The 18,200-nt window shown below is 41.7% G+C and overlaps 3 protein-coding genes across 4 annotated transcripts in view; 1 reads left to right on the forward strand and 2 right to left on the reverse strand.

Annotated features, from left to right (window-relative positions):
* The first annotated feature begins 722 nt into the window (after positions 1-722).
* On the forward strand, positions 723-4,990 carry cdk5r2b (cyclin dependent kinase 5, regulatory subunit 2b (p39)). Its single transcript, XM_027031576.3, has one exon. It carries the CDS (start codon positions 3,591-3,593, stop codon positions 4,503-4,505), a length of 915 nt encoding a protein of 304 aa, XP_026887377.2. The 5' UTR covers positions 723-3,590; the 3' UTR covers positions 4,506-4,990.
* Positions 4,991-11,595: 6,605 nt separating this feature from the next.
* On the reverse strand, positions 11,596-15,620 carry fev (FEV transcription factor, ETS family member). 2 transcript variants are annotated; one of them, XM_027031578.3, is made up of 3 exons: positions 13,305-13,565; positions 12,705-12,776; positions 11,596-12,327 (listed from the first exon to the last, which is right to left on the reverse strand). In XM_027031578.3, the coding sequence occupies exons 1-3, from the start codon at positions 13,519-13,521 to the stop codon at positions 11,789-11,791; spliced, it is 828 nt and encodes a 275-aa protein (XP_026887379.2). In that variant the 5' UTR covers positions 13,522-13,565; the 3' UTR covers positions 11,596-11,788. The 2 variants fall into 2 exon arrangements, 1 of the variants encoding a protein (XP_026887379.2); XR_014123379.1 differs by lacking the exon at positions 13,305-13,565 and adding an exon at positions 15,509-15,620 and having other exon boundaries at positions 12,259-12,327.
* Positions 15,621-16,639: 1,019 nt separating this feature from the next.
* cryba2b (crystallin, beta A2b) overlaps positions 16,640-18,200 on the reverse strand; it is a 2,730-nt gene continuing 1,169 nt past the window's right edge. The window contains exons 3-4 of the mRNA XM_027031577.3: positions 17,756-17,898; positions 16,640-16,892 (exon numbers count right to left, since the gene is read on the reverse strand). Of these exons, the coding sequence (XP_026887378.1) occupies positions 16,745-16,892; positions 17,756-17,898 (291 nt within the window). The 3' untranslated portion in view covers positions 16,640-16,744. The remainder of the gene's footprint in view (positions 16,893-17,755; positions 17,899-18,200) is intronic.

The raw sequence follows: 18,200 nt of genomic DNA on the forward strand, positions 1-18,200 counted from the left end.
CCCTCCAAAATAACTAATTTGTTTGAAAGCAAATATTCTGCAATGTACATTTGATTAATCAGTACCTGTGAAGCTCAGAGTACTACTCCAAGCTATCAGTAGGATCAACTCTACTGCATGTGAAACATGAGGCATTTAATAATTGCATTGCTTAATGATTTTAATATTTGACTCACTTTTACTCACTTTTACCATCTATTCATGGAATATTTAAATGACCATTGACCATGCTATTATAGTGACTAACCAAATTAGTACTTATTGTGGGGTATTGTTCATTACACTGATGTTGTCTGACAGACTCTGGTACTTATTGTTTGTTGCACTTATTGTCTAAGATAGAGCTTGTGTATTACTTCTAGGCATCAGCAGTGATCCCTGTATTTCTACAGTGTTCTAGTTCATTGGTATATTGGACTAACCTGCTGTACTGTACTAGGATGTATTCTGTGAGGAAATGACCAAGCACTTTTGTAAGTCGCTCTGGATAAGAGCGTCTGCTAAATGCCGTAAACGTAAATGTAAATGTAATATTTTATAATTAATCAGAAGGACTTTAGTGTGTCACTACCTATTTTAAATTTTTTTTATTGTCGTGGCGTCAAATGCTCTCTGGTTCTGAATTTTACATCAGCTGGCCACAAGGTGGCGCAGTTTCCCATTGACGGTGCTGAAGCTGACACTGCGGCACCCTTCGGCCCCATTAAGGGTTGCGGGATTTCACAGTTAGATTAGTTTGTGTGTTACACTAACATTACACTAACACACACTAACACTACACTAACATTACACTAACACACACTAACATTACACTAGCATTACACTAACATTACACTAACGCACGCTAACACTACACTAACACACACTAGCATTACACTAACACGCACTAACATTACACTAACATTACACTAACATTACACTAACGCACGCTAACACTATACTAACACACACTAGCATTACACTAACACACACTAACATTACACTAGCATTACACTAACATTACACTAACGCACACTAACACTATACTAACACACACGAGCATTACACTAACACGCACTAACATTACACTAACATTGCACTAACACACACTAACACCACACTAACATTACACTAACACACACTAACATTACACTAACATTACACTAACGCAGGCTAACACTATACTAACACACACTAGCATTACACTAACACACACTAACATTACACTAGCATTACACTAACATTACACTAACGCACGCTAACACTATACTAACACACACTAGCATTACACTAACACGCACTAACATTACACTAACATTACACTAACACACACTAACACTACACTAGCATTACACTAACACGCACTAACATTACACTAGCACACACTAACACTACACTAACACTACACTAACACCACACTAACACACACTAACACTATACTAACACACACTAGCATTACACTAACACACTAACACACTAATACTACACTAACATTACACTAGCATTACACGAACGCACACTAACACACTAACACTGCACTAACACTACACTAACATTACACTAGCGCACACTAACACTATACTAACACACACTAGCATTACACTAACATTACACTAACACAGACTAAATGACACTAACATTACACTAACACACACTAACACTATACTAACACACTAGCATTACACTAACATTACACTAACAGACTAAACGACACTAACATTACACTAGTACACACTAACACTACACTAACACACACTAACATTGCACTAACACTATGCTGACACACATTAGCATTACACTAACACACACTAACACTATACTAACATTACACTAGCATTACACTAACACTACACTAACATTACACTAACATTACACCAACACACACTAACACTACACTAACGCCACACTAACATTACACTAACATGACACCAACACACACTAACACTACACTAACACCACACTGACATTACACTAACACACACTAACATTACACTAACACTGCACTAACACTATACTAACCTTACACTAGCATTACACTAACACTACACTAACATTACACTAACGTTACACCAACACACCCTAACACTACACCAACGTCACACTAACATTACACTAACATTGCACCAACACACACTAACACTACACTAACATCACACTAACACTACACTGACATTACACTAACACACACTAACACTGCACTAACACACACACTAAGAATACACTAACACACACACTAACACACAAACTACGAATACACTAACACACACTAAGAATACACTAACACTGCACTAACTGCAGTGTCCACCAGTAGTCTGCTAACAGAGGATCTGCACTTTCCTTGGTGCTGCTTTTCCATGCTACGCATAAAGACATATGAGCATACAGGGACAAAACAGAGTGGTAGATACATTCTGAAAACATGTTTGGGTTCAGTGTGCAAAAACACATAATAAATGTTTTTGGTTGTTTGTCTTTGCAGAAAGCAAAATCACTGTAGACAAGTGTAAACAGAGATGGTTAGCTCTCCATTGTAAAGTACAACCTGTGTTTTGTAATAATTTTGACATCAGAGTTTTTTATTATTATTTTGCTGTACTGATTAAGCAGAATCTCGTGTTGGTGACTGTGGAGTTTTGTAGTGTTTTTGTTCTGGTGTTTCCAGCCCTAGGCACTGTGGAGTTTTGTAGTGTTTTTGTTCTGGTGTTTCCAGCCCTAGGCACTGTGGAGTTTTGTAGTGTTTTTGTTCTGGTGTTTCCAGCCCTAGGCACTGTGGAGTTTTGTAGTGGGGTTTTTTGGGGTTTTTTTTTTGCTTTTTTTCCCTGGTGTTTCCAGTATTGTTTACAATAATTTGTCTGATGTACATACGGCTATGTAAAATTAATGATCAAACTTTATAGTTCAACATATCTTACACTTTCTGAACATTATATAGATTCTATTTGAACTTGCTTAAAATGGTATATTATTAATATCGACCACAAGGTGCTAATTGTCGGTTATTGTATCTCCCCAAGTGATTTAATATTGGCGGATCCCTTGTTCAGACTCAACAAACTTGTTGCATTTTTTTTTAATGATGTTTCTTCGAATCGTCGTACTTCGGTATTTTTGTGAAGGAATGTTTTCAACTGGGGTTCGTGTAAGGAATAATCGTTGAGTAATAGTCTACTGGCTGTGCGTCGCTTTTTTCGCTCTAAGACGTGACCTAGTAATGTGGTAATAAGCGCGGTTCGCAATTGGTCCAGGAGTCTGCCAATATTCGGCAAGGCGGTTCAGGTTGGATAATTGCTCATCCATGAACGAGTAATCCCTCACAGACTATCTGCGCAGAGACTGCGGCTGAGTTTACATGCACGCAAATCCCCCCTCGGAGCGGGCGGATATGTGGAGCTAGTCGTCCGTCCTTGCGCAGGGAGTGTCTGCGTCGCGCTCTGGAATTTCCTCTGGACTTCGCTCGCGACCCGACAGGGATAACGGCTCCACCCGTCTCCGCAACTCAGATGGAGCTTCAACTTTGAACTAACCGGGTTTTCAAGAGAGCGCCATTTCTACGCGCAGTGCGAGAAAATCGTTGTGCTCGTCCGTCGCGTGTGATCTATCGCGCTGCAGGCATGGGGACCGTGCTCTCCGTAAGCCCTCTGTCGGGGAAGGACCCCGCGCCGGGGCAGCGGAGGGACCAGAGGCATGAACACGGCCGGAGGAGCCTTAAGAAACCGTCTGCGATCGTGTCCGGTCTCACGTTTAAGCGGCTGGTTACTATATCAGCCAAGAAAAAAACGGGAAAGAAAGTTTCCCCGAATCCTCTATCCCCTTCGAGAGGCGACGGCCAGGCAGATCCGCTAACCTACGCGAACGTGAGGAAGTGCGTCCAGCACGCCAACACGGACCGCGAGTCAAAGCACGGACTTGTTTCTGTCCCGATCCCGACAGTTCCTTCTCAGGGGCTCCACGAAACCCTGCTGTCGCCGAGCGCAAAGCAGCCCAAACCTGTCCAAACGCAGCGGCGTGGAGGGTCTTTCGTGTCGCCGGAGCGTGTGATCGTACAGGCATCAACAGGGGATCTTTTGCGCTGCCTAGGGGGCTTCCTGTGTCGTCGGTGTTTCAGGCTCAAGGAGCTGAGTCCAGGTGAGGTCAGCCTCTGGTTCCGAAACGTCGACAGAACGCTGCTGATGCAAGGATGGCAGGAGCAGGGCTTCCTAACCCCCGGCACCTTGGTGTTCGTGTACCTGCTCGTGAAGGAAACCGTGACTGATGACGTTGCAAGTCGGCGGGAACTGCAGGGCCTTTTCCTCACCTGTCTGTACTTGGCCTACTCGTACCTGGGCAGCGAGATCTCCTACCCTCTTAAGCCTTTTATCTCCGACGGTAACAAGCACGTGTTCTGGGATCAGTCGTTAGGGATTATTAATAGACTCAGCGCGCAGATGCTGAAGATTCACACGGACGCGCACTTTTTCACTGAGGTTTTCCAAAACCTCAAAAACGAAGGTGAATCGAAAGAGGAGCGCAGCTACCTGGACCCTTAAACCAGTACAGCACGTGCACAGGCGTTAGAGCAGCCAATGATTTACACTTAAGCGCGCGCTCATGCACACTTCTGTCAGGTTTATCTGACTTATAGCAGATTGTACATGTCACGTCACTTGTAACAGTATTGAATACCTCGTGCTGTACTCTGACATTAAGTAGCAATAAAGTCACTGCTGTGTGGACAGTTTAGTGCATGCCAGGTTTACACGTGTTCCGACGGCTTGGACATCCGCCAGCGACGCGGAAAGCAGTTTAAAAGAAGTTGCGTTAATGTTTTAATGTTTTAAGCACGTTCAGTGCGCTGGACGCAGCGCGAGGAGCTATCCGAGGTTCTGACGCGCGGGTTTCGTATGATGGTCATCACCTGTGCTTATGAACGTCAAATGTGTAGAGTTTTGAGTTTTCTTTTGTTTCAGTTCATGTATGGTTTAAGGATAAATTTAACATTAATCTGTATTATTATTAAAGTTTTTTTTTATTATTATGGAATATTTTATTGCCTGATTGAAGATTGAAATAAATGTTAGCGTTTGTGGTAGTGCTGACTGTCAAAGCCTGCAGTGGAATAGCTCTGTTCAGTCATTAAATGTCTCTCGGCAGCCCTAGATACGACATTCCAACCGCACACAATACTAAGTATATATAACACTAATTTTAAAGCACAAAATTTCCGCTCAGGCTGTTTACTAACAAGCAAATATGGCAAATTAACATAATGCAGTTCTGTGCCTTTGAACCTTTTCACTGACAGAGAGCTTCAAAGCGCAGCTGTAGGGTGTTGACACCCCCACACCACGCTTGTCCTGGCGCCCCACTTTGCGGTGTGCTCAGAGGGAGCCGTCTCTCCCAGGCGCCGTCTGCCGCTCTTAAATAAGAAAAATAGTATCGCCGCGTTTACGCCGCTGACCCTGGTGCTGAACCACCGGAGCAGAATATTAAAGGATCGTTTAGTTGAGGGGTAGATACCACGCCAAAAGATAAGACCAAAAGATAAGATGACATGAGATAAACAGCTATTCTCAAGGTGAAACAGTGAAGTTGCTCAGAGCTGTGAGGTGAAATGTTAGTAGCCTTAATTAATTAGAAAAAAAAAACAAAAACATCGTTACTCTGGAGCAGCGCGTGTTTATTCCATGTGCTCGTGGAGGAACAGGGAACTCCTAGTAAATGATCTGTCTGAGAAGCTAGACCGAATGCGTGATTCGTCAACATATGTTTGCAGTCTGAAATCAAAAATGAAACGGTTAGTGAATAAAACTCTCTGCATGAATGATCTTACAGTTGATTGGACGGAATTTGCTGCAGTCTGCGAGCTGCCCGCCTTGGCTGCGGCCCTGCGGATCTCGGCAGCTAGCTAGGTCACGGAAGCGTACGCCAGACGAGCTCGTAACCCCCCAGTCTCTATAGTAACCGCAGCATCGCTGAAGTACCTGAGGTGCACCAGACAGCACTGCGGAACCAGTGCAGTGTTGTGCAGAAAGGACTGTGTGTGTTTGGCCATTTATCACATTTGGTCGAATGTAACTTAACACTTCCAAAAATATGTGATGTGATCTGTTTTTTTTTCACTTACAGTGAAAGTGAAGTAACTTAGTGACTTTCCTGAGTCAGTCATATTAATGAGCTGTATTCTCAGTCTGGGTAGATGTGTGTTCCAGATATAGATTATAGATCAGATATATTGTTATAGATCAGAATAACACTAAATATGGTCACCTGTCAGTTTTAGAATTTGTTGTTTAATTATGTTTAATATTAGTAAGTATACAGTATGTTTAATATTGTTAATATTTTTATTTTAAATATTGTAAACTTCAACAGGCAGTTGTCTTTCATTTGTAAATGTCAAAGTGCTGAGACTGTTTTAGTCTGTAAACCACCACGAGTGCAGCTTGTAATCAGACGGTTACAGTTTGGCTTACTCACAACAGCATCTTACATAAACACAGTAAATACCGTTAGTACACACAGTAGTGACACAGCTATGTAAACACAGTTAGTTCACACAGTACTGACATGGCTACGTAAACACAGTACTCACAGTAATGACACGGCTACATAAACACAGTAAACACAGTACTGACATGGCCACGAAAACACAGTTAGTAAACACAGTACTGACACGGCCACGAAAACACAGTTAGTACACACAGTATTGACATGGCTACGTGAACACAGTTAGTACACACAGTACTGACATGGCTACATAAACACAGTTAGTAAACACAGTAATGACATGGCTATGAAAACAGTTAGTAAACACATTACTGACATGGCTACATAAACACAGTTAGAACACATAGTACTGACACAGCTACGTAAACACAGTACTGAAACGGCTATGAAAACACAGTAAACACAATACTGACATGGCTACGTAAACACAGTACACACTGTACTAACACAGTACTAACTGTGGCATGGTGAGTTTTGGTGAGTGTGTTGGAGCAGGTTGGTGAGTTTTGGTGAGTGTGTTGGGGTGGGTTGGTGAGTTCTGGTGAGTGTGTTGGGGCAGGTTGGTGAGTTTTGGTGAGTGTGTTGGGGCAGGTTGGTGAGTTTTGGTGAGTGTGTGGGGGCGGGTTGGTCAGTTCTGGTGAGTGTGTTGAGGCGGGTTGGACTGAGTTGGTTTGAAATGCTCCCATGTGTAGGATCTGAACGAAGAGTCATTTGTTTCTGTAAATGTATTTAGTCCCTGGTCTAGAGGATCTGATTCTCTGTGATATGATTCCACACCACTCTAGGGTGATGTGCATCTCAGTATGTTATTCCAGTGGTGTTACTGTAGTTCTGTTTAGTGTAAAACATTTTAGTAAACAAATGCAGATCCTTTTTGTCATAAACGTCATAGATGTTATTTTCTTGCGGCATGCTCTTTCAACATCATCATCTGTCCTTTATTGCAGATTAATTTGCTTTGCACTGGAATGTTTATTCTTATTCCTATTGAAAACCATTCTCACTTGTTTACTCGTGGGCCCAGAGCTGGTGTTAATGAGCTGCTTAATAATAGGTTTGTTTAGCACGAGGGACGATGGTATCAATAATGGTAGTGATATGAAGATTTAAATATTTATTTTGCTCATGAGTTTTAGAACCTGAATTATGAAACAAAAAACAGTAAACAGATTAAGTAGGACACTGGTACTCATCGCCCCACACACACACACCTCCTTCTGTCTCTTTGTCTTTCTTTCTAAAGGAGAGTGAAGCAACAAGCTAAATTTAGTAAGTGAATGTGGGTGATGTGTGACTGTTGAAAGAGAGAAGACTACAGCGCCACCCACTGGCTGGGAGCTGCTCCCTGAATGAGGCAGACAGACAGACAGACAGACAGGCAGGCAAGCAGACAGGCAAGCAGACAGACAGGCAGGCAGATAGACAGACAGGCAGGCAGATTCAGAGCATTAGAACCCTGAATAAGACAGCTCTGCTGACTCTCTGCTCTGAGAGGTGCCAGTATCGGCTCATCCCATCTCTCTGGGTACCAGATCACATTCACATTCTCTTGGGAATCATCATGTCTCCCTCTCTTCGGCTACATTTTCATTTTCAACATCCTGTTATGCCCCAGAGCACAGAGTGGATCCACTGAGTTAGGGTTTTTTGGTTTCATACTTATCCAAAATCCAAAGGAATTCAAAAATGAGCCTTAAGGAAACACAAACACAAATACACTGAAACACACCACCCTCACTCAATTGCCCTCAGTCACACCACCCTCAAACACACCTCCTTCAATCACCCTCAAACACACAGCCACAAATCTACTCCAGTACAACCACAAACACAGACTACAAACCCCTTACATTACCTCCTGTGGCTCCATTTCTGCTTGTGATTTCTGAGTGGTTGGATTTTCAGCAGAATGTCAAGAGACAGATGTATACTGTTTTTAAATACACTTCCCAATTTTAAAAAGTTAACTACATACATCTAACTTCATATCTTATATAAACGCACTAATAATTTTATTGTCTACATTACTGTGTACTGAATAATTACTGTACCTTATTATTATGAATGACTTCAGACCTGTGGCGTGTACGCGGTCTACCTGCGTACACAGAAAACGTCTTCTGCAGAATTTGAAAGAAAAATGGAAGTTTGAACTCTGTGTTCCCGCAGTAATCATGCAACCATGCTATACTTTTGAGCTGAGTATGTGAGAAAGGCACCATGGTAATGATGCCTGAAGCCAGCAGGTTAGTGGGTGCAGCTGTGTCTGTGTCTGTGACTGTGTCTGTGACTGTGTCTGTGACTGTGTCTATGTCTGTGTCTGTGACTGTGTCTGTGACTGTGACTGTGTCTGTGTCTGTGACTGTGACTGTGTCTGTGTCTGTGTCTGTGACTGTGACTGTGACTGTGTCTGTGTCTGTGACTGTGTCTGTGACTGCGGATGACAGGACATGCTCAGGAATATCTCAAAATAACAAACACAGACCAAAAACGTTTGTGCCAGTTACCTTTGTGACTGTGGGATAAAAAAGAAAAACACTGGTGACCAACTGTGAGAGCAAGAATGTTTCAAACACTGAGTGAGAGGGGTATTTAAGGTTGCTCTGCTCTGTATTGATGCTTTCTGAAACCTTGCCACATTCCACTCTGCTGTAATCACTAACTCTCTCTTGGAGTGGTGAGGAGCGAGAGCGAGAGAGAGAGAGCGAGAGAGAGAGCGAGAGAGAGAGAGAGAGAGAGAGAGAGAGAGAGAGAGAGAGAGAGAGAGAGAGAGAGAGAGAGAGAGAGAGAGAGAGAGAGCTAGGTCACTGTGTGTGGGCAGTGTCTCAGTCCGATTCCGCTGCCAGCGCTGGAGTAGAAATGTGTTCAGAGTGCCAGTATAAAGGAACCCGTCACCATCAATAGCAAAATCCTGTCGCTGGGTTCATTGATATGTGGGTCACACGAGTGCTTCGTAGGCCTGTCAGACCTCACACTACACACTCCTCACTTATGACACGCAGAGAGTTTCTGGAGACAACCTGGACATTTCAGTGACAGAGCATCTGAAATGTTTTTGTGAAAATTCAAGAGATCACTTCTGTACATCTAACACGTTTATACGAGGCTACTCATTTTTTAGCCTGAGATTGGTCCAGCCCTGGTCCGCTACATTGCTCGTGTTTTCCCCGCGCATGTTTTTTTTTTTTTTTATAATTATCTTCTTACTCTCTGGTTTGCTGTTATTTGTGGCTTTCTCTCTCTGGATTACACGTTCTGGTAGGTCGTTTGTTTTATTCGTATCGTAAAGGGGAATGTCGATTATTGACGTGGAAATGTGGCGCCCTCTCGTGGCTAAAAGTGTGCTGCATTTTTCTCACAAAACGATGAGTGCCTAGAGGCCACGCTTGAATTTTCGGCAAATACAATTATCTTCTTATTTTCTAGGATTTTCAAAGCCAACACACTGTACATGTTGATTAGTTATAACGAAAATGCGATTTGTCTGAAGAAATTCGCTTGGCTGTTAACGGTAAACTGACGGGATTATCGAAATGGCACCCAGCCTTTCACTCATACGTAGTCGGGCTATTGTAAATTAACTTGACATATTCCGACATCTATTTTAAATATTCACAATTCAAACAACCTTTTGTTTCAACTAACACGTTTCGGGAAAATCATCAGAATCAGTAGTAACCACAAATCTTCGTGTAGTCTTGGTATCAAACTGTTTGATGCGCTATAGTATTTTCTGTAAAACCGTCTATATAAATACATTTTTGTGGCGTAAATGAAAGACAAAATCCCGACTTGTAATGAATCAATTTATTTTAGCGAACACACCTTGGCGATACTGGTTATGAGCACTGCATTCGCCTTCTTTACACTGACCTCTTAGCAAATACTTGTCCTAGACATCGTACTCACACGTATTATCTAAGTAAGAGAACTTCAGGTAAAATGTTCTTCAATTCTTGCAACAGTAAAATTAGTGGAGTATGAAAACGATGTTAGATGACACCGCTGTTGGCTGCAGAGAGGAGATGCGGGAATGATAACCAAATAATACGGTGTATTTTAGATAAAATTATATATCTCCAAATTAAACTGTCCATTTCCCATTTTCTCACTCTGATCCGTTTGGATAGAACAATGCTGTTTTTTTTTTTCTTAATAATAACCTGTCGTTTGTGCGTGCGTTAGTAGACAACAGATCGAGTAATAGTAATAGTAATATTAATAGTAATATTAATATTAATAGTAATAGGCAAAAACGAATAGCATCTGTTGGTGTATTTTTCAGTTTCCCCGTTAATATCGTGCAAAACCGGCCCGTGAACGCTTCTTGTTAATTATTTGTGCTTCCCTATCAAAACCAAATTTCGACCAGCTCCGTTTAGTTATGGACTACTCTAAAATATCCCGCCAGTGGAAGGTAAACAGACATAAGTCATTGGAATAGCTCAAATTTTCTTTATTAAAATTCTTACGTGATCTTAATGGATATGAACTAATCCCTTTATGAAGCCTGCGTTTATATTATTTGCCTTGACATCTGACATATTATATAATTAGGGAACTAATCAAAACCGTTTTACAAAGATTATTCCCTACTGAAGACGAACTCCACATTAATTTCTGAACAGCTGCTTAAAAGTAGGTTAAATGGGCCTAACTACAAAACCCATAAAATATTCATAACCATATTTTAAGAGGCAAAATTATTTATGTTACAAAGCTAAATTGGACCCAAAACATTTTTTTTTATTTCTGCAGAGTAAATTATGGTTTTACTTTGAAATGTTGAAAAATATATTTTTTAATGTGCTTAGTGATAAATGTAAGGTTGGAAAAATAGACCCTGTGGATTAGTCTCCATCGTAAATGAACCCGGATGTACGATCTTCATTTTAAGGGACGTTGTGGGTAAATAACACGGACCCATAACGCGCGTGAAAGATGGTACGTTCATCAATAATCTAGTGTCCTATATGTTATTTTTAATTGGTAACGTGCAAATGACAACAGATTGATAATATTTGTTATCCATAAGATGGCGCCAGATTACTTTAACCCACATTGTTGATGGTTACTAAAGGGCGTTTTGATCGTCAGCCCTAGATAAAAATGGATTTTACAAAAAGAATGTCTAGTTATCGTGTTTATTTCATCTAAGACTAGGTTTTTACAAGAGAAACTGTCACCTGCCTTTTCGGATGCTGTGATAAACTGCTGTTACACATTTGTAGCAAATCGACTTATGTTCCCAAACTGAAGAGCTCACTGCATTAGTTTGCGTAGTCTTGCATTAGACTATAGTCTTGCGGTCTTCCTAAAACTTTCAGTTGTAGTGATTATTTATGTTATTCAGATTGTTAATATTGTTAACACAGCTTATGTGTGAAGCTGATACCGCTCCGAACGGCGCCGACGGCTGCAGGTTGTGGCTGTGGTAAAGAGTCGCGGGAGATCCAGCCCAGTAGGAAAAGCCCGAAGGCCCGACGCTCGGGGCCACAAGGTTGAGTTTGGAAAGACCCGAGAACGGGATAGGAGCGAAGTTGCTCTGGAACTTGTACAGAGCCTGTTCAGTCGAGGAGGGCTGACACACCTGAGCCAGGCCGTGAAAGTCAAACTTGTAGGCGTAGCGCTTTCCATGGACCTTGGTCATGATGTTTTTGTCGTAGTAATAGCGCAGCGCGCGGCTCAGCTTGTCGTAGTTCATGTTGGGTTTGCTCTTCCGCTCGCCCCAGCGTCTCGCCACCTCGTCCGGGTCGATCAGCTTGAATTCCCCGTTCGTGCCCTCCCACGCGATGCACGACACGTTCGAGCTGTCGGCCAAGAGCTCCAGCAGAAACTGCCACAGCTGGATTTGTCCGCTGCCTAGACAAACGACACAACGCTCAAGAGTTTCAGTACATGAGCAAACAGCTGTGTTCTAACTGTCGTGAGAGATATTATAAACATATTATAAAAAAAATTAATTTAGTATTAAATCAGTGATAAAAAGTTGGCCTAAAGCTTATTTGTAAAAACGCTATGGAATTGTTTTTTTGTTTATTTGTTTGTTTGTTTTTTACATTTGCCACAAAATAAATGACAGAACTAAAACAGCACTAATGTACAGGTGTTACATAAAATGCAGTTTTGTCATTTATTTAGGCCATATCCACATGTTTAAATGTAAGACATGTTTAAGTATTTTAAGGCGGTTTATCCCAATTGTAGAAGCAATGAAACATCTCGAAGGCGAAGCTTACCTTTCTGAACGCCTGTACTGAGGGGACTCCACGAGGAACCTTTACTATCCTTCAGTAAATTCTCTGCATGATCTAGAAAACAATAGATCGTATTTACGCACGGTAAAGTAAAATACAAATAGGAAACAGTTTATTTAACATAGAAATTAACATTTGTGTATGTAATGAAGCATAGTGAAAGAAAAATTTTGCATTTTGACACGTGGAGAAATAAACTACAATCCAAATCGGTGAAATGTTTTACTCCACGGGTCAATTATCGACCTGCGTTTACCGAGGAATAACTGACATTATAATCAGAATTTTAACATGATAATTTTGGTTAAATAAATAAATGCGATGTAAATAAGATCGATCACTCTTCTGTCGATTCAGAAAGGATTTGTCCGGACTTTCTCCTAAACCTCAGCGGCGAAGTCAGGAAACGCGTCCAGGAAAAAGGATATCCGATTTCCGACAAAAGAGGAGACGCGCTCCCCATTGAAAAGGCAACGCTGGAGACACGGGCGCAGCCCCAACCTCCGCGCGCCAGCGACATCCTCCTTTTGCTTTTTTAAAATTTCAGTGATATCTCTCATTTTACGAAGAAAGAGTATGTACCTGAGAAATACATGTTAAACATAAGGCTCGCTCCGCACCTCTGAGGCATTGTGGCGGTAGATGCGGAAGGGTAGGCTTTCATTCGGGGGAGATTTTTATTAAACTTTATCTCAAAACTGTGATCTGGAATAAATGTGAAACAGATTGAAGTTTCCAGGCAACTGTCACGAGCTCCATCTCTGAGACAATATTCAGACAGCAATTTCCTTTGCTGCATTGCTTTAATTAAAAGCGCAATTTACCTCTGTCATCCTCCCCTGTCTCCACAATAAAGAGCAGCCGATAGAAATTCGGCCTTATCGGTCCCCTATCTGCCTTTAATAAAGTTTCAGCGTTAAGATCAGAGTTTCTATGGAGAATTGAAGTGTTTGACATGGAAACCAGTTCAGATCCTCTTTCTTTTCCGCCTTTTACCTCTTTGCAAACAGAAAAGCCTGTTCCACGTTGGGACAATGTTTACCTTTTAGCCATGCCTCACTGCGCATCGGTAAACAAGAACATTTTATCCTAGACCCTTGCGCGTGGTTCTTCTGCCCTCGCGATCGATGTGAAACGGTGCTGCAGATGCAGACGGTTGCTTATTATTATATTGATTAACCTGACAAATGCAGAACGAGGCTTATACTACCAACAGCAGGCCATAGCGGACATGAAAATGTAATGAATGTCATCGCCACTGGTGAAGCACAGCAGCGCAAAATCAGTTTATATGCACACAAGAATATAGCAATACGAAATTTCAAAATATATAAATATGTCCAGACTAGAAACCGGAAGTTCCGATGATTCTAAAATGATTATGAAAACGATGAGAATAGAAACCATTTTATAAAACTAGGGTCCAATATTTTCGATGGTGAAATTTAGATATTTCGTTGTATTGTTACAGTAACTTGTCCCACTGCTAATTTAATGGACGTCTTATTCTCTAAAGGATTTGTGTTTAGGGTTAATCTAGTTTAAATATACTTAGTAGATTTTAAAGTATTATTAAATCTTGAATAACAAAAGCAATATAAAGATACGTAGCTTATTATGTGTAAGAGACGCAGGACAGCACTTGAAAGTTTTTGAAACCCCTTGAACTGTTCTTACCTTTGTCACGTGTGTTTGTTTCGGTAGGGTTATTACATACGACCATACCCGTCTCGCTCAACTAGTTTGAATGAACATTTGCACAATAAAGAATACGTTTTGTTTCAAACTTTTGTCGGCAGACACTAGGGAAGACCGTCGGTAATTTAACTCGTGTTAATACTGATTATCTGTTGCTTTAATATTAAGTTTTGTGGACGGAGAAATGCAACAGTGAATTTCATATGATTATAAGCGTTAAGGATGAAGGGATTTTATGCGGGGTTTTTTTGTTTTGTTTTGTTCCAGTATGAGTAGTAAATCCAGCTTCCGTTAACAGCTCCAACATCTTCCGTTAACATCGGTCGAGTCCGCTGGACATATGCATGACAGCACGTGCAAAGATGGTGTAGTTTGATACGTGATGGACAAAAGACCACGGAGACTCTGAGGTCGAGTTGGAAACGCCGCGTGCGCTTTATTGTCATCTTTGTCGTGCAAGCAGAACCACCTAATCTCAAAAGCGCGTGCAGCAGGGGTGTTTAGACTAAACTATTTATACTGCCTCTCACATGAATCGTCAGCAGCTGTTGGAGTCCAGTCCGCCGAACCAACATCCAGGAAACAGGAACGTTTTATGGTGTAATGATTAAAAACTCGCTTCCCCGCGCCTCCTGGAGGCGCGCGCTCTGTAGTGTCGTCTCTGGCGTCCCAGACTTGCTTTAGCTGCCTGAGTCTTTAACAGAGATCGCAGGCAACTTAAAACAAGCCTCGAATGCTAGAAAATGACTCATTTATGACTTTCAACTGAAATGAAAGATGGTAGCGTTATTAAAATGGATTCACAGTGTAGCCGGTTAAATGGACAACGAAGTAGACTTCTCGTGGTTTTGACTGGTATAGATATTTATCTCTCTCACGTTGACGACTACATATTTTTAGATTTCATCTACAAATTTACACTTTTATTTACTTGTATAATTTCCATCAAATCAGGTTTAACAATGAATACAGCTAGCTTAGGTTACATCGGGACACAGGATCGTTATTAATCGTAGTAATTGTTCGCTGTCTTCTAATCGTCGCCTTATGTCCCATGTTCTTTTTCCTTACAGAAGATTCTCACTTACCCCGTGGTCTGCAGGGTCTCTCTCGGCACCCCTGCTATAATTGCATCCTACGCAAGCCGTTGTTTCTGAACAGCCTCCGTATTATATCTGTCCACACCACTTTTAATATGCTCGAACTGGAATGTATATTTGAGAAAGGTGTGTGTAGTTGAACATTTATCAGGAGATCCTGGACTGGGTGTGGATACTGTTTTCATCGAGCAACTGTATAGTTCACGTCTGATTCAACGTTTTGGGTGTGTGCGGTCGCGTGTTGCTTTCTCCACAAACAAAGACACGGAATTAAAACAGGATGCATTTGACAAGATGCTGCCGTTCAATAGTCTTAGTCTGATCCGAAACAGATAAACAACAATTCGTTAATTTTCCAGGGTTTACTTCAAATCATGTTTAATCGTGAACAATTCGCCCCTGCCCCTACCCCTACACCCAACCCCAGTTGTTGCGGTGGACCTCAGCCCGCGGCCTTAACTCACACCAGGACCTCGGACAGCTCCGACCGTCACAGCCCACGTGGAGGCGCGTGCCAATGTCCTCCAGCAATAGACGGCAGGTCCTCGTGGGCCCTACTCCGAGACTGGCGCGTTTCCCCTCAAAGCGCTCAATGGCAGCGCGAGCATCACAGTACGGTGCTTTTGGAAACAGGGCATGGGGCCCACTACAAGCACGCACCGTTTAGGCTGAGAACCTTTTAAAACACTGGCTCAGATTAACGGCGACAACGACGTTTACGAGCACGTTTAGTAATGTCGTTGGGCGACACTGAATGATGAAGCACGATCCTGTACTGCAGGTGAATGTAAGGGCAGAAACCTCTCGCGCTTGTTTTGCGGCTACGGTATCGTTACATTATTGTGGGAGTTTCGCGGTATTCTGTAGGATTTCTAAATCTCGCACGAAGCGTCTTCATATCGCGATAAGCATGCTGTGATAAGAAAGCACGCTGAAGACAACGTCTCATTAATTCAGATAATTTACTACCACGATAGAGAAACAAGACAATGACTCAGGTCTGCATCTGCTGGTCTCTCTGAACTTAAATGGATCTTTAAGCATTACATCATACAGACAGGAGTTTCCCATTCTTTGAGATGATTTTATTCATTTTTGAAAACCAAAGATCTGCCAGTCTTTGCCAGAGTTTAAGTCTTTATTGCATGCTGGACATATGACATATGGCATAGCATTTGTAGGAGGGGACAAGTGAATTAGGTCTTAATGCTGAATTCTGAATGCTTAATGCTGAATTCTGCGGATAGATTGAATCTGGCTGGAATGCGCCTGGGTGCTGTAGTCGTTGTAGTTTCTGAACTCTCCTTGGTGTCTGTCTCTCTCCAGAATGTACTGGTATCCACGGTAACCAGGAAACTGATAGGCCACCCAGCTGAGGAGAGAAAACGTATTTCATTGATTACCTTTCTGGTGGGTATGTTCTGTTACAGAGACTGGAAATAAACTCTTGGAATACAAACGCTGCATTATTTGTGTTTAAGAGGAAAGGACATCTGATCATCTGATCATCTGAGTCCTGTGTGAAGCCTCTGAAATAAGAATTGTTCACATGTTCACAGTGGTTCACGTTGGTTTTATAGTGAGTACCTGTGTCTATGTTGTAAAAATATGTGGTCAGAAAAGGTGACAGAAATCTGAACAAAATATGTCCCATTCCATAAATCTTTGAATACATAAACAGATGTTGAATTGCTGAACAGCAGCAGTGTTTCTATATAGTGTTTCTGTATAGTGTTTCTGTATAGTGTGTCTGTATAGTGTGTCTTTATAGTGTGTCTGTACAGTGCATCTGTATAGTACATATGTATAGTGCGTCAGTATAGTACATATGTACTGTGTGTCTTTATAGTGTGTCTGTACAGTGCATCTGTATAGTACATATGTATAGTGCGTCAGTATAGTACATATGTACAGTGTGTCTTTATAGTGTGTCTGTACAGTGCATCTGTATAGTACATATGTATAGTGCGTCAGTATAGTACATATGTACAGTGTGTCTTTATAGTGTGTCTGTACAGTGCATCTGTATAGTACATATGTATAGTGCGTCAGTATAGTACATATGTACAGTGTGTCTTTATAGTGTGTCTGTACAGTGCATCTGTATAGTACATATGTATAGTGCGTCAGTATAGTACATATGTACAGTGTGTCTTTATAGTGTGTCTGTACAGTGCATCTGTATAGTACATTTGAGAAAGCAGGCACAGCGGGTGGGTGGGGGTTGTGACTTACGCTCCGGAGTTGATTTTGATTGATGGCACCTCTTTGCTACACCAGCCCATGGCTGGGAGTGATGGATAGTCATTGCAAATCTCAAACTTGTGGCCCTGGAAATCCTCAGACTCGTAGAGAGTCACCTTGCTGTCACTGTGGTTCTGTAGGAGCGGAAGAAATGCAGGAGACCAGGGTGCCACTGACAAAACCAGATCAGCTACTGACAAAACCAGATCAGCTACTGACAAAACCTGATCAGCTACTGACAAAACCAGATCAACTACTGTCAAAATGGATAAAGTGTGGGAATCAAACCCTGTATAGGAAAGCTTGCTGATTTGGCTTACATGGTATTGATGCATATGTGTGTAGGTGTGTACATGTGGCATGGAACAAAAATATAAAGGTGGGGTTGTTAGTACGGGGTTTTGTTCCAGCCATAGTTGTTTACTTTTGATGAGTT

This window comes from Electrophorus electricus, chromosome 4 (assembly GCF_041902795.1).
Source record: "Electrophorus electricus isolate QZ-2024a chromosome 4, ASM4190279v1, whole genome shotgun sequence".
Classification (NCBI taxonomy): Eukaryota; Metazoa; Chordata; class Actinopteri; order Gymnotiformes; family Gymnotidae; genus Electrophorus; species Electrophorus electricus.